General features: G+C 39.9%; 1 protein-coding gene across 1 annotated transcript in view; it reads right to left on the bottom strand.

Annotated features, from left to right (window-relative positions):
* Positions 1 to 19349, bottom strand: part of LOC141506033 (ran-binding protein 17-like) — a 100875-nt gene extending 81526 nt beyond the window's left edge. Inside the window, exon 1 of the mRNA XM_074212429.1 lies at positions 19280 to 19349. Coding sequence (XP_074068530.1) covers positions 19280 to 19297 — 18 coding nt within the window. The 5' untranslated portion in view covers positions 19298 to 19349. The remainder of the gene's footprint in view (positions 1 to 19279) is intronic.
* Between the last annotated feature and the right edge of the window lie 5781 nt (positions 19350 to 25130).

Genomic DNA, 25130 nt, shown 5'->3' with positions numbered 1-25130 from the left:
AGAGAAGCTTTAATATTGAAAAATATTCTACTTCTACATGATTCTACTTCCTTAAGAACTCAAATCACAGGATCATTTGCAAAAGGACAAAGGTTTGAATATCAAATAAGTATACAAAAGGTCAAGATACAGGGTTTGGAAAGGGAAAGACAAGCTAAAAGTTTTTAGCTTATTTCCTTATCAGTATCATTTAAGTGAGCCTCCAATTCAATTCAACAACCATTTATTAAGTAACTATTCTATTCTAGGCTCTGAGAATGAAAAAAATAAATGACAGTCCCTCAGTAAGTTGATTATATTCACTTTTAAAACTCTGCAAAGCAAAGTACTAACTTTGAGCTGATGAGCAAAGGATATTTTTGATTTTCCTGGACAAAATGATGTTCCATTAACATCCTTGTATGAAGCTTCAGCCTGGCACTTGATAGACAATAAGGAAATTCAATGACCTAGAGCCTGACATCCCAGCTGGTGTTGCTGTCTTAGGTATATACAACATCAATCAGTCACCACCATTAAGGTTTTCAGTAAAAGGGACCACATTGTAGCAGAAGAGAAGGCTAGGACCAAGGTCCAGATGTCAGTAGCTGTCCTAGTGGTCGCTGGAGAAGAGAAGGGTATTTGCTTCAAGCGCAAGAAACTGGGACTCTAGTCCCAGGAATGTTCCATGAGGAATAACAACAACTAGAGGTGTAAGCCTATAGATCCTGCACCAATTGTCACCTGGAAGGGCACTGGAAATGATTGCTCTCAGAACAACTCAGGTGGTAGGGCTCCCTCATCTCAATACTCCAACTTTAATTCTTTTTCTAGTTGGAGTGAGGGGGCACCAGGGACAGACAGTCTGGCTCTCTCCTTTCCTCATTGATACAGGAGCCACTTACTCTATCCCTGTCCAGTACTCTGATACTACTTGACATTCCAAATAGCCACTAGTGGAGCTTGATAGAAAGTCTAGAACCGGTAGGGAGACACATGCCCTGTCTTGACAATATGGGTCATCTTATTTACTCACAATTTCCTCATTTTCCCCTTCCTGCCTCTTCCCTTTGCTTGGGCATGACCTAAAGCTTAAATTAGGCTCCAGTTTCAACTTGATACCCTCTGTACTGCTTATGGTTTCCCATATATCCTTTCTGACCAATATTTCCCTGGCATTACAAGCCTTTGTTAACCCCATAGTTTGGGATATTGGTGTGTTTGGTATCCCCTGCCATTACCATTATGCAATTAAACGATGTAGTTTTCAGCGTCTCATTGAGAAATTCTTGGAGTTCAGCCTCCTAATTGTAACAGATCCATTATCCCTGTGAGAAAGCCTGATGGGAACTGGCATATAGTCCAGGATCTTTAGATCCTTAATGAAGCTATCACTCTTCTACATCTTGCCATGCCCAATCCTTATACCATCTTGGTCCAAATACCTAGAGATACCCAATGGTTCTCTATTATAGACCTGAAGATTATCTTCTTTTTCATCCCCCTTTATCCAGTCAATCATTTTATTTTGTATTTGAATGACCTACTCCTGGAGACCCTAAAACCCTCTTAGGGCTTTAGGGACAAATCACACCTCTTTGGTGAAAACCCTTGGGAAAAACTTACTGACTTGTTCCTGGCTAATGCTACATTGATTCAATATATGAATATCTTAATCTGCCATTTCTCCTTTGAATCATTGCTGGAAACCACCATTCAGACTCTCAAATTTTTAAATGTGGGGCGTTCTCCAAGGATGAAGTATCCTGTCAGTTTGTCAAATAACCTGGGCCATTTGTTGATACCCACCTCTTGATCCCTAATGGGGTAAGAGAAAACAGTTCATTTTCTCCATCCTATTCTCCTGCCATTAAAAAAAACAAATTCAATTTTTCCTTGGAATAGCTGGGTTTTCCTGCATTTAGATTTCCAATTTCAACATCCTCACTAAACTCCCTTATGAAACCATTGAAAGTTTGGACTTTCTACCTTTGGAGTGGGGAATTAGACCAAGAAAATGCTTTTTAGGTCCATCATTAGCTCTTGCCCTCACTCTCCTTAATCTTGTCAAGTCTTTGATCCTCTATGTTGATGAGCAACAAGGGCAGGCTGGCTTTCAGGATTCTGACCCAATTCTTGGGCCCTGACCATCATCCCATTGACTACTTCTCTGTTGCCTCCAGCTGGTCTCCCTGCCTTAGGATTATTGCAGGTACCACCATATTCACTGAGGAATCCTCTAAGTTGACCCTAAATCAACCACTGACAATCTTTACTCTCTACCATGTAGAGAACATCCTTGAGTCCAAAGGCCACCACTAGCTTTCTAATGATTAATTCAGTAAGTACCAGTCTCTACTCTTAGACACCCTCAGACCCTCCTTATGTGGCACACTCTCAGCCCAGCTACTCTCCTTTCTTCTACTACCAGAGCCTGAACATAACTGTGAGGAGACTACTGACTCTACCTACTCCAGCAAGCTGATTTAAAAGTTTCTCCTCTAGACAACCCCAATGAAGAGTGCTACACAGATGGAGCCAGTCTCACTGATATGGAATCAGGAGGTTAGATAATGCCATAGTATCCCCTCATGAAGACATAGAGGTTAAGACCCTTTCCCTCTAACAGCTCTGCTCAGAAGGCTGAGCTAAATGCACTCACCTGAGCTCTAGAACTGGGAAATGTAAATGCCTCAATATTTATAAAGTCCAAATATGCCTTCCATAATTTACATGCTCAAAGAGCTATTTGGCAAGAGAGGGGACATGTGAGAGCACACAAAAACTCCATGAGACATAGGAAAGAAATCTTACAACTCCTTCAAGCAGTTCAGTTGTTTTCTGGCCTCCATCAAACCATCTACTGAGGCAGAAGTGCCCACCCTAGCCTCATAAAAGCTATTTGCTCCCTTGGTATGACCCCTGGACATATAAGGCTATTCTCTCTAACCTGACACAATTGGTTCCTTGCAAATGATACCTCCCATGCTCTTTCTGACATAGAAGTCACTTAATTACTTAGCCAATGCTGTTCTAGACAATCATACTGCTCTTGACTATCTCCTTGCTTCCTCAGGGTATCTGTGCTTTAGCCAATACCTCATTGCTGCATGCTCATCAATAATTCTCATAAAGTAAAACTCTACACCAGGAGAATGATATAAGAAGCTACTTGGATTCAAAAACACTCTATTTTGGCTTCCTTTCTTCCTCTCCTTTGAGTCCTGGCTCCTTTTCCTTTTGGTCCCTGATGCTCATAGGCCTCTTCTCAATCTCCTTGTCAAGTTTGTCACTTCCAAGCTCTGGGCATTCCTTCTCCAGATGATTGTTCATGAAGAGTATTGGTGTATTTTGACCACTTCTTTGGATTCTGCAGGTTGCCAATTCAGATCCCTCACTGGGAGATCAGGTCTGAAAATTCTCCCCTCCCATCTTCATCTCTATGACAGCTTGAAGCAATTACAGAAGATGGTCTTCAGCCCTACCTCCCCATGAAAAGTATTTCATTCCCATATCTCTTCAGGGAGGAACTTATGAGACCCCAGTCCTCTCTGCTCTGAGTCCCCTTGTGGAACCTAGAACTTTAGTTGTGAAAAAAACATATTTACAAGTTTTATAGAAAATGTGTTTTTCAAGTCCTGCCTGAGAGGCCCCTCTCTGGTATCCAAAGTCCAACCACCTCCTAACTACATGCTTAACAGACTTAAACATCTGCTACAGACATTTTGTTTACTCCACCCTATATAAGGAGCCTGCCCCTAACCCCTCCCAGTCTAGCCTACTGTGTTTCAGGACCCAATAAAACCTGTTTAACTGAGGGACAATCTGTATCAGTGAATTCTTTCACACACTCCTCTACCCTGAACCTCAACAGTTACCTTCACTTCATCCCTCAATAAACCTTCTTTACTAGGCTCATTTCTATTGGCTGACCATAGGTCAAACCACCCAGTATACCCTGCCTGCCAATATTCATATACAGGTAAAATTAAGGAAAGCCTTGAAAAGAAAATAAAAGAGCAGAGACATCACTGATCTGTCTTTTGCTTGGCATTTCCAAATGGCTATCAAATCATGTTGCTTCTTTCACAGTAACAAAGACTTGGCATTGGTCATCTTAGAGGTCATCTACTCCAATCTCTTCATTTGAAAAATAAGGCAACTAGAGACAGAGAAGGTAAGCAACTTACCCAAGAGTAAGTGATAGATGGAAGAGTTGGTATTAGCTTCAGATCCAAATTTCCAAATTCACTCCACACCATGTGGTAACCTCCAAATCTGCCCCTTCTTCCCTCAGTATTACTAGTTGCTATTTATCTACTAGAGTTCCTGACTCCTTACTCCCAACATTAGCATACCACAAGGCATAATAGAGGTTTTAAAGATCCTTGTAATCTATGAACTTCTTTTTTATTTACAACATGAAAAATTTTTATACCATCACTATGATGTTACCTCTGGGAAAAAACTCAGAGAATATATTTCCAGAAATTACATTAAATATGCTATTTTTCTTTTTAATTCTGGAGAGCTCAAGAGTAGTAAGAAGTCAAGTCAAATAGTTACCACACATAATAAGCAAGACTTATTCTTACTAGGTAATCAAAACCTGAGGCCTCAACAGCTTCATGATTAGTGGCTGGTAAGACCAGTGACGGTCTCATTCATTTATTCATACAGAAAACACTTAAAGAAGTCCTTGTACCTGCTACTCAGTACAAAGGCTGTGGAACGTTGGAATTAAACAACATCACATCTTTAAGAGAACTTGAGATCATTCAATCTAAGTTGATGAATAAGAAAAGTGAAGCATAAAGATCATGATTTCTCTAGTTACATAGGCAGGCAGTAAGTGACAGAATAGGCATTTGAACCTAGCTTTTCTAATTTCAAGATTAATGTTCCTCTAGAAGGGAGAAAATCATATGAAAATGGGAAAAAATCCTTAATAATGAGACTATGACTGCTGAACAGATGTGGATGTGCAGCATTACAAATATGTGCTGGTGGTATAGCTGTGCTATATTTATTCAATTGTAGCTTATTCTACAAAGGAACTTTCTACAAAGATAGCCCTTTATACAAACTATTGCTTCTTCCAATCATGAATCTAGCTTTTCTCATTTTCCTTTTTATTCTCCATTAAAGTTGTAAGCTTCTTGAGGGCAGGGACTGTCCTTTGTCTCTTCTTGCATTCCCAGTATATACCATAATGCCTGGCACTAATAAATGTCTGTTTTCAAGCTGCTATTAAATCCTTTACAATTAGCTCAACAATCTTTCCTCAGCAAAAATTTATGAATAATGAAGGAATCTGCTCACTAGTCAAGTACTGTTTTTGTTTATGGAAATTAAGAAAAAGTAACAGAGAGTTGGACTCAATATTAGTCAAGTATAATATGACAACCATAAAAATTAATGTGATCTCAAGTGGCATTCATTCAACCAAGTACTGTATGTCAAATACTGATCTAGATATTGGATAAATGCAAAGAATGAAATAATCTCTATTCACAAGAAGTTTACATTCTTTTTTTTAATTTATTTAAGGCAATGGGGTTAAGAGTAACTTGCCTAAGATCACACAACTAGGCAATTATTATTGAGTGTCTGAGGCTAGATTTGAACTAAGGTCCTCCTGACTCCAGGGCCAGTGCTCTATCCACTGTACCACCTAACTGCCCCCAGAAGCTTGTACTCTAATGGAAAAGAAAACTACATATATAAACATATATACAATATAAATAAAAACGAATACATACATATGTATATAATATATATATATTATATACACACACACACACACACACACACACACACACACACACAAATAACAAAATTAGTAAATGCAAAGGCACTAGCATTTGAGGGAATTAGGAAAGGCTTCCTGCAGAAAAACTGTGCTTGAGCTGTGTCTTAAACAAAGAAAACAATTATAGAAGGCAGTGAGGAGGAGGGACTAAGTTTTAGCCAGAAATATGGGACAGCCAGTGTAAAGACAAAAAATGGGAGCTTGGTATCCTGTGTGAAGAGGAGAGGTAAGGACAAGTTTGTCTGGATCAAAGAATTGAGTAGGGGTAGAAGTGGCAGAGAAAAGACAGGAAGAAAGAGTAATGTTCAGTGAAACTGGGAATATAGATTAGAGCCAGGCTGTGAAGGACTTTAAACATTAAACAGAGTAGTATATATTTTATCGTAAAGGAATTAGGAAGCCACTGGAGTTGAATAAGTAGTGGAGTATCACAGTCAGTTATGCACTTAAAATTTACTCTGGCAGCAATGTGGAGGATGGACTAGAGAAGCAAGCAGACCAATTAGGAGACAGTTACAATAAGCAAGGTAAGAGAGGTGAAAGAAGGCTTGAACTAAGGTCAAAGCTGTATAAGTCAAAAAGAAGGGATCAAATGCAAAAGATGTTGTAGAAGTAGAAAAGGTAAGATTTGGCCGCATATGAATACATATGTAAGGTGAAGAAGAGTTGAGAAGTCCAGGATAATGCCAGGGTAACAGATCTCTGAGACGGAAGGAAGACATTGCCTTCAATAAAAATAGGAAAGTTTGGAAGATAGATATCATGAATCATTTGCATAGAGTTGAGAAGTAAGCCCTTGGGAGATGATGTGTAGAGGAAGAAGCAGGCTTGGAAAAACCCCTTGGTCATAATTAGGACAAAACAGTATACTTTGAAATAGCACCAAACATTAGAAAATAACATTTTTCTTACATTGAACTAATTTTTCCTCTCTAGAAATACATATTGTTCTCATTCCTTCCTTCCAGGACTAAGCAAAACAAAATACCTCTTCCACATGACAACCCCTCAAATACACAGAAGATATTTACCATGTTCCTTACAAGACTGTTCTTCAAATTCCTCATATTACACCAAAATATATACAAAAGCACTTCTTATAGAAGCAAAAAAAAAATAGACATAAAGTAGATACCCATCAACTGGAGAAAAGCTCCACAAATTATGCAACATGAATATAATATTCTATTAGGTACTGAAAGAAATAATGAATGTGACAAATGCAGAGAATCATGGAAAGATTTATATGATCTGATACAGAGTGAAGTAAACAAAGCCAAGAAAACAGTATGATCAATGAATGAAATAATGTAAATGGAAAGGACAACCACAAAACAAAAAAAAGTGAATGTTGAAAAATGACAAAGCACACACATGGCCCCAAAGAAGAGAGATGAAAAGAAACCTTACTTTCCCTATCAAACACATCTACCCCATCACACACACACACACACACACACACACACACACACCTTTGCAGAGGCGAAAGGTTCACAGGTATGGAATATGGTCTATATTTTGAGACTATTTTTAGGCCCCGATTAATTTTCCATATTATTTATCTCTTCCCTTTTCTCTTAAAAATATTATTTTGTGATATGGATTAGTTTTCTGGGAGAAGAGGGAAGAAGGAACACTAGGAGAAAAGTATAAATCAAAATGTGTTTAAAATTTTCAAATAAACATTCTTTGTCAGATTAAACAATACCTGGGAAATGAAAATAATATCTACCTTGACCTTCTTCAGGGAATCCTTTCCCATAGATTGCCTTGCCTCCCACTACATTCAATCTCTCAAGAACTGAAAAGAACCTTAATCCCTCTATCTATGGAAATTTCTCTCTCTCTCTCTCTCTCTCTCTCTCTCTCTCTCTCTCTCTCTCTCTCTCTCTCTCTCCCTCCCTCCCTCCCTCCCTCTCTCCCCTCTTCTCTCTCTCCCTTTCTTTCTTCTCTTTCCTTTTCTTTCCTTCTAGTGTTCTGCCAAATGGAATGCAAATTTTGAAACCTGGCAAGATATCTTGGGACAAAAAGTCACTCTGGATCTCACTGACCAAATCCACTTAATCAATCTTTGGGCCCTGACATTTTTTTCTTATCTGCCTTAATCACGGGATGGGTGATTCAATCAAACTGATACCAGATAAAGACCTTAGCTTAAAAAGACCAAGGTCTCCCACTGCATCCAGGGCCATCTCTAACCATCTGGATCCTTGTCTGGCACTGGACCCAGATGGCTCAGGAAGAGAAATTGAGGCTGGTAACTTTCTACAGCCCTCCCTCACTTAAATCCAATTCACTTTCTATGTTTGTGGTATTTGCCCTTCATTCTCGAAGAGGACCATGACATTAGGGAGGTGATACCATAACATGTACATGAATTGGATTTGAGTGAGAGGTGGGTGCTGTGCTTAGTTTTATTTTCTCTCCAGAGTCATCTGGGTCCAGGGTCCAGACAAGAATCCAGATGACTGGAGATAGTCCTGGAAGGGAGGCAATCAAGGACTTGCCCAGAATCACACAGCTAGTAAACTTCTGAGGGCAAATTTGAACTCAGATCCTCCTGACTGCAGGGTTGGCCTCTACCCACTGCACTATCTAGTTGCCCCTAACAACAACAACAACAGCAGCAGCAGCAGCAGCAGCAGCAGCAACAAGGATAAAGAACCTACTACCACAGTTAGCTTAACTTTCACCAGCCAGATCCCTTAAATCAACCCTTTACATTTTTGATTAACTCAAACTGTAAAGCTTTTCCTTAAAGTAAGCCTAATTCCTCCAAACATTACTTCTAGATCAGCCCTCTGGGGCTAGTGGAACAAGTTCAATTTAATTCAGCAAATATATATTAAGCACTTAGCTTGTATAAGATGCTATGATAGGTGCTAGGAACCCAAAGACCAAAACAAAGGGAAAATAGATCATTTCCTCAAGAACACATTCTACTATAAAGTTAACATCTCTTCAACATGACACCTTTTAGAAACCTGAAGGCCACTATCATGTTCTCCTCACTCCATCATTCTTTTTTCAGTGTTAAATGTCGGCATTTTCTTCCCAACCAATTTACATTTACTATGGTCTCCAGTGAATAGTTACTGTATTCAGGGTCCTATGCTTGGTTCTTGCAGGGGTTACAAAGATCTCTATCCTTAAGAAATTTATATTTTGGGAGATTTTCCCAACACAACTTTAAGTGAAGCCTCTGCCTCTACACTAACCTTAAAAGCTACAAATTCCATTAAAAAAAAAGAGCAAAACAAGTTCTCAACTCATGATATGGAGTGTCTTCGGTAGAGGTCTATCTTTTGGGGGGAAAAGGAGATGTACAACATAGGCTGGAGAGTGGGGAAAACCAGTGGTAAGTTCTCAGCCACAATGCAGCTAAGGTCTCAACTCAACAAACTAGCTTACTAGCTGGTCAGCAGTGAGGGTCCCAACGCCAGACAAAGTCCAAGCCCTGGGAACACTGGGGTAACATTTGGGACTGAGTTGGGAACAAACCATTGCATAATCAAACCCTGGGCACAAAGGAGAAACAAAGTTCTACATAGGCAACACCTTGGCAAGCAATAAAACAGGGACCTAGCCACAGCACAAAAAGCTTGGGACCATACACCCTTTCCACAGTAGTAGAGCTCAACTAATAAAATGAGCAAAAAAATAAAAAGAACACTAACCATAGAAAGCTACTATTCAAATAGGGATGATAAAAATGCCATCTCAGAAGAAGAAACCATGACAGCCTACATGTGAAGTCTCAAGGGAATTTAAGAATTGACCTCAAATCTAAAACCCCTTGGAAGAACTCAAAACGGATTTTAAAAGCAAAGAAGAAGAAAAATGGAAGGAAGAAATAAGAGCCATACAGAAGAATTATGAAAAATTGATTGAAGAAATCAACTCCTTTAAAAGTAAAAATGACCAACTGGAAAAAGAATGTAACTCATCAAAAAATAATTTCAACCAACTGAAAAAGGAAACACAAAAGAAAAATGAAGAAAATAAAACTAAAAATTAGACTTGGACAAATGGAAAGTAATGACTCTATGATATACCAAAATTCCACCAAATAAAACCAAAGGTCTGAAAAAATATTAGTAAATGTAAAGTACTTTTCAGGAAAAACAAATGACCTAGAAAACAAATCCAGGAGAGAGAAGTTACAAATTATTGGTCTGTCCTGAAACCTCAATCACAAAAAGAGCCTGGAAAATATCTTTCAAGAAATTATCATGGGGGGGGTGGCTAGGTGGCGCAGTGGAGAGAGCACTGGCCCTGGAGTCAGGAGTACCTGAGTTCAAATTTGACCTCAGACACTTAATAATTGCCTAGCTGTGTGACCTTGGGCAAGCCACTTAACCCCACTGCCTTGCAAAAAAAACTAAAAAAAAAATTATCATAGAAAACTGCCCTAATATCCTGGAATAGAAGATAAAACAGTCCTTGAAAGAATTCACTGATCACCTCCAGAAAGAGATCCCAGAATAAAAACTTGAAGGAATGTTGTAAATAATTTCCAGAATTCTCAGCTAAAGGAGAAAATACTGCAAACAACCAAAATCAAGCAATTTAAATGCCAAGGAACCACAATTAGAATTACACAGGACTTATCAATTTCAATATTAAAGGATTAGAGGGCCTTTAGAATATAATATTCTGGAGGGAAAATGACCTTGGATTACAACCAAATATTAATTACCCTGCAAAATTCAGGGTTCTTTTCAGGAGAAAAGATGAACTTTCAAGGAAATAGATTTCCAAAATTTTCTGATACAAAGTCCAGAACTGAACAGAAATTTCAATCTTCAAATACAATACTCAAGAGATCTGTAAAAAAGGTAAATAAAAGGGGGAAAATCCCCCAGTCAAGAACATTAAACTATATACATCCCTCCAAGAGAAGATAACATTTGTAACTCCTGAGATTTGTATTTCTCTTAGGTTTGTTAAAAGAAACATACTTAGAGAGAGGGTATGGATATAGGTTGATCACAAAAGCGTTCAGACAATATTTTAGCTTAGGAGGGTTGAATATAGATAGAGGGATTGTACTTAGTATGAGTGTAAATGGGTCACAAAGCAATGTTGATTATGAGGGTTGTATTCTTATTGGGTCAGAGGGAGGGAGAGGGTCTACACATAAATAAATCTTGGAAGTGATCTTGCTTTAATTGATTCTTTAGTTAAAAACAGTTATTGACTAGAGGGACAGAGAGAAAGAGTGTACTTAGAAAGGCTGGATGGACATAAATACATCATGAAGCAATTTTGCTTTACTTAATACTTTACCTTCAATTAGAGAGAGTGTACTTAGACGGGGAGGGTATAAATTGTTCATGAAATGATTTTGCTTTACATAATACTTTGGCTCATGAGGACTGTGTCTATAGAGAGTACCTGAAAAGAGGATGTAGTATAAATTGATTATAATTTGATGTTATGACTCTTGAGAAGCATATTTCTAATGGGACAGAAGAGAGTGATAATGAGACAATGGTGCTTATCAATCAATCAATCTACTCTGGATAAAGTACTTAAATCAGGACATTTAAAAGGAGTGTGTATATATATATATATTATATATATAATATATATATATTTTGACAGAGGGGTTGTAGGTACAAGTAAGGGTTAAAACAATAAAGACATGAAAATAACGGATAATACTAGGCTAGGCATCAGAGAATAAATAACACCCCGTGAAGAAGCACAAAGATCTATTACAGTAGAGGGAGAAAGGACAGTATGAACAGTGAGTAAATCCTGCTCTAAACAGATCTGGCCCAAAGAGGGAATAACATATATTCCCAATCGAGTTTAAAAATCTATCCTATACTATAGGGAAGTAGGGGGAGAAAGAGGAAGAAGTGACTGATAAAAGGGAAGGTGAAACTTAAAGTTAAAGTTAAAATTAAAAAAAGAGTTATAGGGGAAAGAGAGCAAAACATTAGTGAAGAGGGATAAGGGGAAAGAAAAGAAAAGTATAAATGGGGAAAGAGCATGGAGGAAAATACTGAGTCAGTAACCTTAAGTGTAAATGTGATTAGAATGAACTCTCTCATAAAATAGAAACAGACAGTACAATGGATCAAAAACCAGAATCCTACAATGTTGTTTACAAGAACCACATCTGAAGTAGAGAAATATACATAGGGTAAAGAAAAAAAAGGCTGGAGCAAAATATATTATGCTTCAGGGGAAATAAAAAAATCAGGGGCAGCAATCCTGATCTCAGACAAAGCAAAAAACAAAAACAGATCTCATTAAAAGGGATAAGGAATGGAAGTAAATCTTTTTAAAAGGTACTGAAGCCAATGAAATAATATCAATATTAAATATATATGTACCAAGTGGTTATAGCATCCAAATTCTTGGAGGAAAAGCTGAAGAAGTACAAGGAGACAGACAAAAAAAAACTGTAATAGTGGGGGACCTCAACCTCCCTCTCTCAGAATTAGATTCATCTAACTACAAATTAAACAAGAAGGAAATTAAGAAGATGAATGAATTTTAGAAAAGTTAGTTCTGGAGAAAACTGAATGGGGATAGAAAGTAGTACATGGCACTATGCCAAAATTGATCATATATTATACATTAAAAAACCTTACAATCAAATGCAGAAAGACAGAAATAATAAATATATCATTTTCAGATCATGATGCAATAAAAATTACACATAATAAAGGTCTGTGGAAAGATAAACCAAAAATTCATTGGAACTAAATAATCTAATTTTAAAGAAAGAGTGGCTCAAATAACAAATCATAGAATAATCAACTAAGACAATGAAAACAATGAGACATCATACCAAAATTTATGGGATGCAGCCAAAGCATTTTTTAGGGGAAATTTTATATTTCTAATTGTTTATATGAAATAAATAAAGAGTAGATCACTCAATTGGGCATGCAACCAAAAAAGCTAGAAAAAAGAACAAATTAAAAATCCTCAATTAAATACCAAATTAGAAATTCTGAAAACCAAAGGAGAAATTAATAAAATTGAAAGTAAGAAAACCATTGAACTAATAAATAAAACTAAGAGTTGGCTTTATGATAAAACCAATAAAATAGATAAACCTTTAGTAAATCTGAATTTTTTTTCTGCAAGGCAATGGAGTTAAGTGACTTGCTCAAGGTCACACAACTAGGCAATTTCTAAGTGTCTGAGGTAACATTTGAACTCAGGTCTTCCTAACTCCAGGGCCAATGCTCTATCCACTGCACCATCTACCTGCCCCAGTTAATCTTAATTTAAAAAAAAAAGAAAGAAGAAAACCAAATTACCAGTGTCAAAAATGAAAAGGAGGAAATCAAAGGGATAATACAGAGGCATTTTGTCCAATAAATTTGACAATCTAAGTGAAATGGATGAATATAAAATATAGAAGGTACCCAGATTAACAGAAGAAATAAAATATTTTAATACCCTCCTTAGTTCAGAAAAAGAAATTGAAGAAACCATAAATAAACTCCCTAAGAAAAAAATCTCCAGGCCCAGATGGATTTACAAGTGAACACTACAAAATATTTAAGGAACAATTAATTCCAATTCTATATAAACTATTTTTAAAAATAGGAGTTCTGTCAAATTCCTTTTATGACATCAAAATGGTGCTGATACCTAAACCAGGAAGAGCCAAAAAAGACAGAGAAAATTATAGATCAATTTCCCTAATGAACAATGATGCAAAAAATCTAAATAAAATTTTAGCAGAGATAACAAAAAGTTATTACTAGGATAATATAACATGATCAGGTAAGAGTTATACCAGATAGGTAGGGATGGTTCAATATTAGGAAAACAATCAACATGATTGATCATATCAATAACAAAACTAATAGAAATCATATTATTATTTCAATAGATGCTGAAAAAGTCTTTGACAAAATACAATACCCATTCCTATTAGACACTTGAGAGGATAGGAATAAATGGAGTTTTCCTTAAAATAATAAGCAGTATCTATCTAAAATAATCATCAATTATTTTTGGTAAGATTGGGGGTGAAACAAGGATGCCCATTATAACCACTACTATTCAATGTGATATTAGAAATGTTAGCTTCAGCAATAAGAGAAGAAAAAGAAATTGAAGGAATTAGAATAGGCAATGAGGAAGCAAAACTTTCACACATTGTAGACAATCTGAAGGAATACTTAGAGAACTCTAGAGAATCAATTAAAAACTATTTGAAACAACTGACAATTTAACCATGCAGCTGGATATAAAATAAGCCCACATAAATTTTCTAAATATTCTGTATTTCTATATATGAACATCAAAGTCCATTGACAAAACATAGAAAGAGAATGGAATTTAAAGTAATTGTAGACAACATCAAATACTGAGAATCCACCTCCTAAGACAAACCTAGAAACCTTATGAACACAATGACAAAATACTTGCTCAGGGTTAGGTCAAACCAATAAAATAAAAATGAAAATTCTACCCAAACTAAATTACTTATTCAGTGCCATATCAATCAATTACTAAAAATTTTTATAGAGCTAGAAAAAAAATCATAACAAAATTCACACAGAGCAACAAAAGGTCAAGAATATCAAGAGGTTTAATGAAAAAAATGCAAAGGAAGGTGACCTAGCTGTACCAGATCTAAAACTGTATTATAAAGTGACAGTCATCAAAACTGCCTGGTTCTGGTTAAAAAATAAGAGTAATAGATCAGTGGATTAGAGTAGATACAAAAAAAGAATAGTAAATGACTATATATAGCAACCTATTGTTTGACAAATTCAAAGACTCTAGCTTCTGGGATAAGAACTCCCAATTCAACAAAATACCAGGAAAACTGGAAAATATTATGGCAAAAACTAGACATAGACACATCTTACACCCTAAATCAAAATAAGGTCAAAATGAGCATAGGATTTGGACATAAAGGGCAACCATAGACTAATTAAGAAAACAAGAGAGACTCTATCAGCTCTATGAAGAGGGGACAAGTTTATGACCAAAGAAATAGAGAACATTATAAATTATAAAATGGATGCTTTTGACTATATTCAATTAAAAAGGGTATGCATTATATAGAGAGAACTGAATTAAATTTATAAGATTACTGATTGATAAATGATCAATGGACATGAATAGGCCATTTTCAGATATAGAAATGAAAGTTATATTTAGTCATATGAAAAAATGTTCCAAAACATTATTGACTAGAGAAATGCAAATTAAAACAACTATGAGGTAACACTTTACATCTATCAGATTGGCTAAGACAAAAAAGGGAAAATGATAAATGTTGTAGAGGATGTGGGGAAAACTGGGGCATTAATGTACTGTTGGTAGAATTGTGAACTGATCCAGCCATTCTGGAGATCAATCTGGAACTCTGCCCAAAGAGCAATACCAATATTAATCTATAACCCAAAGAAATAATAAAAAAAAAACAGGAAAAGTCTCACATATTCAAAAATATTTATAGCAGCTCTTTTTTGTAGTGGCAAAGAATTGGAAATTGAAGGGATGGCCATCAATTGGGGAATGACTGAACAAGTTATGGAATATGAATGTGATGGAGTACAACATTGTTCTATAATAAATCATGAACAGTTGGACTTTTGAGAAGTGTGGAAAGAACTATATAAACTGATGCTGAATGAAGTGAGTAGAATCAAAAGAACACTGTACACATTAACAACATTTGGGAGATGATCAACTATCATGGATGCAGTTCCTCTAAGCAGTAAGAGATCAAAGTCAATCCTGAGAGACTTTCTATAGATAATGCTAATCACATGAGGGGGGGGGACCCTACAGTGTCTGGATGCATACTCTGTTCACTTTTTAAAAACTCCTTTCATGTTTTTCCTTCCTTTGTCATGGTTTTTTCCCTTTCCCCATAGTTCTAATTCTTCTTTCACAATATGATTAAAATGGAAATACGTTAAACACAAATGTACACTTTTTTATACATTCTTCATACAACTTTTACCAGATTGTTCATCGTCTTGGGAAGGGGAGAGAAAAGGGAGGTGGTATAAAAATATGTAACACATAAATTTGCAAATGGATGCATGGTGAAAAACTACCATTGCAAGTAATTGGAAAAATAAAATAAAATTTCAATTAAAACAAAACAAAACAAAATGTTAACTACAACCCCCCCCAAGGAAAGAAATTTAGATTTTAAGAGAACAAACAATACACAAAACTATGTTATGAAATAGAAAAATGCCAATACAAAATCTACAATATTAGAGTTTGGGGAAGGAATACATTATCTGAAATATAATAAATGCTTGCTGATTGAGTAATATGTGTGTGTGTGTGTGTGTGTGTGTGTGTGTGTGTGTGTGTGTGTGCGTGTGTGTGTGTGTGTATATATATAGAGAGAGAAAGCTGAAGGGAATCTGGGAATGCTTTATGGAGGTAGCATTTATGCGAAATGTGTTTAATGATGTGCAGAAATTCTTGTAAGCAGAGAGAATTTGGAAAAAAAAACATGTAAAAGCTAATGGGTCGGTAAAGGCTATGACATCTGGAAAACTCCAGTCATATCAACCAATCAATCATATTGTGAAAGAGTAATTAGAACTATGGAGGAAGGAAAAAACCATGAGAAAGTAAGGAAAAATATGAAAGGAGTTTTTAAAAAGTGAACATAGTATTATTAATCACCGAGTATTTTGCCAGGCACTGTACTAAGCAAGTACTGGGGATAGAAATACAGAGAATGAAAAAATTCCTACTCACAAGGAGCTTACATTGCATCATTAGTTTGAAGGGAAGTAGGCATGCAGAAGATGGTGCTTGACTTAGAGCATAAGAGAGATTCTATGGTAAGGGATATGGGGTGGAGCAGATCAAGTCTCACCCCTCTTTCATATAGTATCCCTTCAAATACTGGAGGACAATGTGTCCTCTCTCCAGGCTAAACATCTACAATTCCTTCCATTCCTTATGGTAGATTCTCAAGGTTCTACTTCGTCCTTGCCATCCTCTACTGAACAATCTCTAGGTTATCAAAGTTCTCCCTAAAATACGGCACTCATAATCATTCAACACTCTAGAGTATAGGCTCCTCAAGGCATAGAGCAGAGCAGAAATACCATCTCCCTACTTGCAGTATTATCTTTTCATTTTTTTTGTTTTGGTTGGGACTTATTTCAAAGAGAGGGAAAATTTTTCCATCAGCAAACTCACCTAAAATTTTTAGCCTTAATAGAATTCCCTAAGAGATTTAGTGACTTGCTTTGTCAAAGATTTAGTGTCAGAGACAGGACTTAAACCCAAATCTTTCAATTACTTATGAATTATCATATCACCCTACCTCTCAAGGCACTAGTTGTGACACTCTTAACAGAGCCTAAAATCACATTACTTTTTTTTGGCTACCATATCACATTATTGGCTCATATAGAGTTTATGAGCTTATCAGCTGTATAAATACTTCTACTACATCTTGTCCTTAGGAAACTGATGTTTTAAACTCAAGCATGACTTTACATTTGACCCTATTAAAATTCATTTTAGATTCAGACCAGTATTTAGATGGTTGAGATATTTTGTGCCCAAGTTTAAATTTTGGGTCAAACATTTGGCATATGCCTTTGGCAGATTGAAGCATTTCAAAGAATAATTTTCTTCATCTGCGAAAAGAGAACAATGTTTTTATTACATATGTCCCATCATTGTTTTATGCAAAGTGCTTTTAAAAGGGCTACAGAAAGCAAGCATACATTCTCATAGTCCCCTTACTTTGATCCTCCTATCCCACAGTTTAAGTCAGCCCTTAAAATTCAAAGTCTCTAAGAACTGTGCCAATCTCACAAGGCATTTTTTTGCCTTAATGGCCTCCAATTTGATAATTCTTTCATTCCAGTCAGTCTTGTCAACACCCAGTGAAGCTACTTTGATCTCAATGAGCACTGAATTTAACTTTTTGAATCTACCCTGACCACTATTGCCCTCTTTGATATATATGACTTCTTATCTTCCCATTTTACTATCACCTTTGATTCCCCAATCTTCTACTGAGCCTCAATTCAGAGTTAATATCAAATGTAGTATTACTATTAGCTATTTCACTGGTGATTGTAAAAAGACAGTAAAATATGAAGACCCATTCCATTTCAAATTCATCCACTATGAATCTGATAATAACCTGTTTGGACTTTATTCTTGTGTAGGCAGGTGACATGACCAAAACTATGCTTTATGAAAATTATTGTTCCTGCAGGAGGAAACTGTTGAAATAATTCAGTTAAAGCTCATGAGGTACTTAACTAAGATGACAGTAATGGCAATGACCAGGAAGGGGCAGATTTTAGAGATGTCCCGACAATAGTCTTCAAAAGGTGGAACCATGCAGGCGGCTAGGTGGCAGTGGATAGAGCATGGGCCCTGGAGTTGGGGTACCCAAGTTTAAATCCGGCCTCAGACACTTAATATTGACCTAGCTGTGTGGTCTTGGGCAAGCCACTTAACCCCACTGATTTGCAAAAAAAATAAATAAATAAATTTTTAAAAAAAGGTGGAAGCATGGAGAGGAAGGAACTGAAGGTCTGGCGCCAGGGTGGCACAGACAGAGGTGCTGCGCTGCTAGGGCGGGAGTTTGACAGCGAGGTCAGGGTTGTGCACCTCCACCTGGGGGCTGGGCACCTCCACTTCGGGGCTGGACATCTCCACTTCGGGGCTGGGCACCTCCACCTGGGGGCTGGGCACCTCCACTTCGGGGCTGGGCACCTCCACCTGGGGGCTGGGCACCTCCACTTCGGGGCTGGACATCTCCACTTCGGGGCTGGGCACCTCCACCTGGGGGCTGGGCACCTCCACTTCGGGGCTGGGCACCTCCACCTGGGGGCTGGGCACCTCCACTTCGGGGCGGGGCACCTCCACTTCGGGGCTGGGCACCTCCACTTCGGGGCTGGGCACCTCCACTTCGGGGCTGGGCACCCCTCGCACTGGCGGCCCCGGCGCTCCTCTGCCAGGACTTCTCCCGAGGGAAGCGCTTCCCGTGCCGCAGCCTTGGGCCGGGCGCGCGTGTCGTGCCCGGGGGGCTGGCGAGCTTCGGCCCCCACGGAAGGCTGGGGCCGGCTGCGCGGGGCCCGTCCGCGCGGCGAGGCGCCCCCGGCGGGCAGACAGGCACGCTCCTGGCCCGCTGCCTCTGTGCCGGGGCAGCGCGGGCACGGAGCCCGGGCCGAGGCGCCGCGCCGGCTCCACCCCCGCTCCCTCGCTCCGCCGCGGAGCGGACGGACGGACGGACGGAGCAGCCCCGCTCCCCCGGGGGGCCCCGCGGCCCGGCGCCCCCGCCGCGGCCCGCCCCGAGGCTCGGGCCCAGCCCCGCCTCCCTGGGGGCGGGGAGCGGGCCCGGGGGCCGCGGCGCCGGAACGGCCCCTCCCGCTCCTCCCCGACGGCGGCCCCGGGGGGAGGGGCGACGGGACGTGGGACGAGACGGGGCGCTCGGGGGTGGTCCCCGCCCGGCTCCCCTCCCGCGGCCGCGGAGAAGCGCGCACTGACCTGAAGGTGCAGCGCCATCTTCCCGAGAGGCGGCGCCCGCCGGGGTGGGGAGCGACAGGGGCGGGGCGGGGCAAGGGGGCGGGGCAAGGGGCGGGGCGGGGCTGCCCAGGCTGCTCCGGCCCGACCCGTGAGAGGCACAGCGGGGCGGGGGCGGGGCGGAGCGCGGGGCGGAGCGCGGGGCGGAGCGCGGGGGCGGGGCGCGGGGCGGGGCGCGGGGGGCGGGGCGCGGAGCGCGGGGGCGGAGCGCGGGGGCGGGGCGCGGGGCGGGGCGGGGCTGCCCAGGCTGCTCCGGCCCGTCCCGTGAGAGGCACAGCGGGGCGGGGGCGGGGCGGAGCGCGGGGCGGGGCGCGGGGGCGGGGCGCGGGGGCGGGGCGCGGGGGCGGGGCTGCCCAGGCTGCTCCGGCCCGTCCCGTGAGAGGCACAGCGGGGCGCGGGGCGCGGGGCGCGGGGCGCGGGGCGCGGGGCGCGGGGCGCGGGGCGCGGGGCGCGGGGCGCGGGGCGCGGGGCGCGGGGCGCGGGGCGCGGGGCGCGGGGCTGCTCCCGCCCGACCCGTGAGAGGCACAGCGGGGCGGGGCCCGGGACGCGGGGGCGGGGCTGCTCCCGCCCGACCCGTGAGAAGCACAGCAGGCCGGGGCGGGGCTCCAGAGGGAGGCGGGGCCTGTCCCTCCCCGGCCGTGGGGTGGCGCTGCAGCGCGCAGCGTTGGGGCCGGGGCCTCCTAGAGCCCCGGCTTCCCCGGCCTCCTCCCAGGTTCCTGGGCTCCCGCGTGCTGAGCCCCGTGGACGCGCTCCAGGATGGATGCTGCATTGCAAAGGGTGCCGACCTTCGGCCCATGCGAGCTGCCCGATGCATGACCGAAACGCGTGTGTTTGCGAAATGGAAGGGGCCTCCGTGGAGGGAAGGCCGGCGTGTGCCCACCGGCCGGCCCCCTGGCAAGGGGCCGAGAAGGCGGTCCTTCTCCAGGGCCAGGTCGGGGCCGTTGCAGCCCTTGCAGAGCCGCGAGGACACAGAGGCCCCAGATCCGCCTTATCCGAAGGGCAGGGCCCTGGGAAGGCCGGCCCGCGGAGGCGAGGCCGGGGCACTCAGGAGGGAACAGCGGCCTTTATTTTATTTCCCTCCTTTAAAAAACTCAAGAATCTGTAGATTCAATGTTCAGGGGTGGCCATGTGGGGCAGTGGATAGAGCCCCGGCCCTGGAGTCAGGAGTCCCTGAGTTCAAATGTGGCCTCAGACACTTAATAATGACCTAGCTGTGTGGCCTTGGGCAAGCCACTTAACCCCATTGCCTTGCAAAAACTAAAAAGGAAAAAAAAATTTAATTGTTCAGCAAAACATAGGTTCATTTTCCCTTTTGATCCACAAAAAGTGAATCCAATTCAAAATCTTTTTTAGTCAATTAATAATATTTCATATGGAATTATGTCACTACAGCAGTTTAAATTAATACAAAGATTAGAAAAGATGCTTCAGGACTTTTAATTCATCCTTGTTATAAAACTCAATTAAAGATTGGCCTTTCTGAGCCCTTAGGAATGACAAAATTATTTTCATTGCTGGCAATCATCCATTAAAAAAAGGCAATTGGGCTCAGAAACCTTGTTGGGGGAAGGGGGGATTCAGAGGTTTGGATTTGTTCAAGCGGGTTCTCTGTGACCTTACTCAAGTCACCTAAGTAACATGGATATTTTTAAGTTGTAGAGGGGAGATTATATTAACTAAATCATTCAAAGAACGTTGAAAACAATACAAAAGAGCTACAAATTTTTTTGCTATGTTTTGTACTATATTACTGTTATGAAATTATGGAATCGCAGTTTTAACCAGGTAAATTGTGAGTCATCTAGGGCTTCATCCTATTCATGGATTTATCATCTAATTAGACTTTTCCCATTCCTGATCTTAGAGATTAATGAATTAGATGTTTTGCCAGCATTTTTTTTTCATATTCTTTGTTCTGGGCAAGATGATGCAAAATACTCATTCCACCATTCTGACACATATATCTGGAATGCATAAAATCCTGCATTAGCATCTTTGGCAAAATTTCTGAAAACATTAATATACTATCTTGAATTCTTATACATACATTGAAATTGTAGCAAGACTATAATGTATTTACCTTTAAGAGTCCAGCAGAGGGCAGGTAGAGGAGAGCAATAACTGGAGAAGCTCATCTAACTTCAGGAACATATATCTGCAATTGAACTTATTCTTTCAATCACTTATTTGGAATTTGAAATATGGAATGTACATGGATATATGCTAATAATTCCTGTACTCCATCACAATAAATCATTTGGCTTAGTCATTCAGATGACATACATTATTTACATATGATTTTTCAAATCTAATAAAAGTTTATTGATTTTTTTTAGGTTCTTTTTGCAAGGCAATATGGTCCAGTGGCTTACCCAAGGCCACACAGCTAGGTCATTATTAAGTATCTGAGAGAGGATTTGAACCCAGATACTCCTGACTCCAGGGCCAGTGCTTTATCCACTACACCACCTAGCCACCCCCCAAGTTTATTGATTCTTAAGGAAAAGTAGCAATCCATTGATAGGTTGTCATGAATGATTAAAACTTCAGCTATAGGACAGATACACATTGCTATGCTGAAAAAGAAAAAGATTCAGTTTGAATAAAATTAGGAGGGAAAACTTCCCCTAATGTCTCAAATGAGGTGAAGGTAACCCTTATATCTAAAAGTCTATGACAGGATGTTAGGCTATAGCAAGACTAACAAACTAAAATGTCTTCAAGCATGAGTGCTGGCCTACTTTTTACACTATGTGTCAATCATCTAAATTAGTTCCATCAAGTCAGAAAGGCTCATGACCAGAAGGTTGGTTTCAAGGCATGACCTTTTTCTTTAAACAACAACAAAAATCATGAAGATTATCTATTGAGACATAGAGGGATTGTAATCTGTGGATAAGAACATCTGCATTCATGTTAAATAGGAACAGGTATATGGATGTGAGGTGGAATCCTTTTTAAAAAAATACAAACTGAGGGGCAGCTAGGTGGTACAGTGGATAGAGCCCCCCCCCCCCCCAAGTCAGGAGTACTTGAGTTCAAATCCTGCCTCAGACAATTATCTAGCTGTGTGGTCTTAGGTAAACCACTTAACCCCATTTGCCTTGCAAAAACCTAGAAAAAATACAAACTGAAATTGACCATGAAATAGAAATTAAAACACGAATATTTGCAAAAGGGCAGAGAAATAGGTTAGAGAACATAGGCATGTTTTATGGTCAGGGTTGCTTTCTCAGAAATAGGTCATATTTGAATGTCAACTATTCTGTTAGAAATGATATCCATAAAACACACTTGGGAATTAAAAAAGAGAATCATGGTTAGTTATTTTAAAAGCAAAATTTAGATTAAAATTTAAATGAGACCACGTATAAAATTGCTTTTAACAGTAAAAATCTGAGGACTTGAAGCCACCTATAGAGTCCTAGTGAACATGGAAAAAGTACATTTTGGTGATAACGTCCAAGTGAAGACCTGACAAAATTGAAGTGAGGGAGTGAGAAGTTCCGCCTCAGAGCCCCTTGGGACTTGCTGCTGGGAACTTTAAATCACTGCCTGGGGATAATTTTTTTTTTTTTTAGGTTTTTGCAAGGCATTGGGGTTAAGTGGCTTGCCCAAGGCCACACAGCTAGGTAATTATTAAGTGTCTGAGACCAGATTTGAACCCAGGTACTCCTGATTCCAGGGCCAATGCTTTATCCACTGCCACCTAGCCGCCCCAGGGGATAATTCTTAATGGGGGTTATACTCAACCTTTTCCCTAGAGCACAGGATGGTTCTGACCCTACTAAGAGGAAGCCCCTGTGGGAGTCTCCAAATAATCAGACTCCACAGCAGTAAAATGAAAAATTAGTTCTGAGGCAGCTAGGTTGTGCAATAGATAGAACACTGTTCCTTGAGTCAGAAGAACCTGAGTTCAAATTTGACCTCAAACACTTGATATTTAATAACTGTGTGATTTGGGCAAGTCACTTTAATCCCATTGCCTCACCAAAAATAATAATAATAATAATAATTGTTAGGCACAGTGAATATCAAGGGAATACTTAATCTTCTTTTGTTTCATAGACCCCTTTGGCAGTCTGATCTTTTGGACTCTTTCTCAGAATGTTTTTAAATACATAGTATTACAATGAAGTCAATTATATTGAACTCCCCATTTTATTTTATTTTTTGCAAGGCAGTCAATGTTAAGTGACTAGTCCAAGGTCACACAGTAACCGCTATTCTCAGACACCTGAGAACAAATTTGAGCTCAAGTTCTTCTGACTCCAGGGTTAATCTATCCACAGTACAACCTAGTTGTGCTGAAGCCAATTATATTTTCCAAATTTGAAAATCAATCAAGTTCCTATACCCTCCTTCTCCCCTTAACCCCATTCCTAAGAACCCTTGATGTAAATTATCCATCTATAGGTACCAAAAATAGAAACTCTCTTTCAGCTCAATCTAAACTAGGATACTTATGTACCGTTATGTATAGCCCCCTGAAACTTGAGTCACTTCAATCCAATAAGCATTTTTTTATAGAGCAGGCACTGCACTGGTGAGACAGACAAAACAAACTGGCATGTACTCAAGGCTTATCATACAGTCTTCCAAGGGATACCTGGATAGATCTACATAGAATGTATAAGTAAATATCAAGTATCTACAAAGTAATATTGAGTAATTTTGTGAGTTAGCAATGTAACTGATAGTCTTCATGAGGCTAGAAAATCAAGAGTGGTGGGAGGCCTTAAATGACAGAATGAAGACTCTTATCTTATACCTAGAGCCACTGTGGAATTCTGAAGTGAAGGAGGAGATAGAGAGTGGACATCACCATATCATTGTTTTAAGATTATTTGGTACTTAGTCTACCATAACATCGGGCATCAAATTTCTCCTTCCCCTTCCCACCCCCACCCCCCACCCCCAGCAAAGAGCTTCTTTTTAGTCTTTTGAAAGTTGTTCAAGGATTTTCTTTGTATTAGGGAGTAGAATTGTAAACCCTTTGGGAGCATAGTATGTTTCATTATTTACTCTTTAAAGTCTTTGAAGAGTATGGTATTCATCAGAAGGATGGTAAAGAAGTATTATAGCATAGCTAAGAAATGATCAACCAGCCTGATTCAGTCTATAAAACCTGTATTTTTTTTGTTTATGAAGTAAAAGTTTTCTCTTTAGATAAAGCTTCCAGGATCATGGAGTTGTTTTCAAAGTTATAAAACTGCTTAATGTCTTCAGCCATAAATTCAATAGATGGGCATTAACACTTCATGAGGCAGTACCTCATTGCATTTAGGTTCTAACATACATGTTTGTGCTATTTTGTGTTTATTGATGCCTCAATCACCTATTTAAAGAAAAAATAAAAGCATGTATTTTGTTAAAATTAAGGAAACAAATGAACTAAAAAAGCCATGGATGAATTACCAGAAATTCCCTCATCCCCTTCTGAGGTAGAAGTACAACAATGTCATTTGTGTTCTGGATGTATTGTGATAAAATGTATAAGATTCTCAAAACTATAATTCTGATATAAATATTGATTTCTTTAGAGCGTACTCAGCCTTTATATCAGTCATTTTGTCAACTTAGTAAGAAATTAAACCACCTAAATATCTTCCTCTATGTTAATTATGAACTCAGGAGGACAATGATCAGGATGCTGGGAGACTTGTCCTTTGAGGAAGAGATAAGAAGAGAACAGATAGTACTGTTCAAGGATAATAATTTTTGAGGAGCGGTCTGGGCAATTTATATTGTGCAATTTTCATGGTCAGGCAACTTTCATGTAAATTAATGATTTTCCCTATTCTCTGTTTTTGCA

Source organism: Macrotis lagotis, chromosome 1, assembly GCF_037893015.1.
Source record: "Macrotis lagotis isolate mMagLag1 chromosome 1, bilby.v1.9.chrom.fasta, whole genome shotgun sequence".
NCBI lineage: Eukaryota > Metazoa > Chordata > Mammalia > Peramelemorphia > Peramelidae > Macrotis > Macrotis lagotis.
This window is presented reverse-complemented; position numbering and strand designations above follow the sequence as displayed.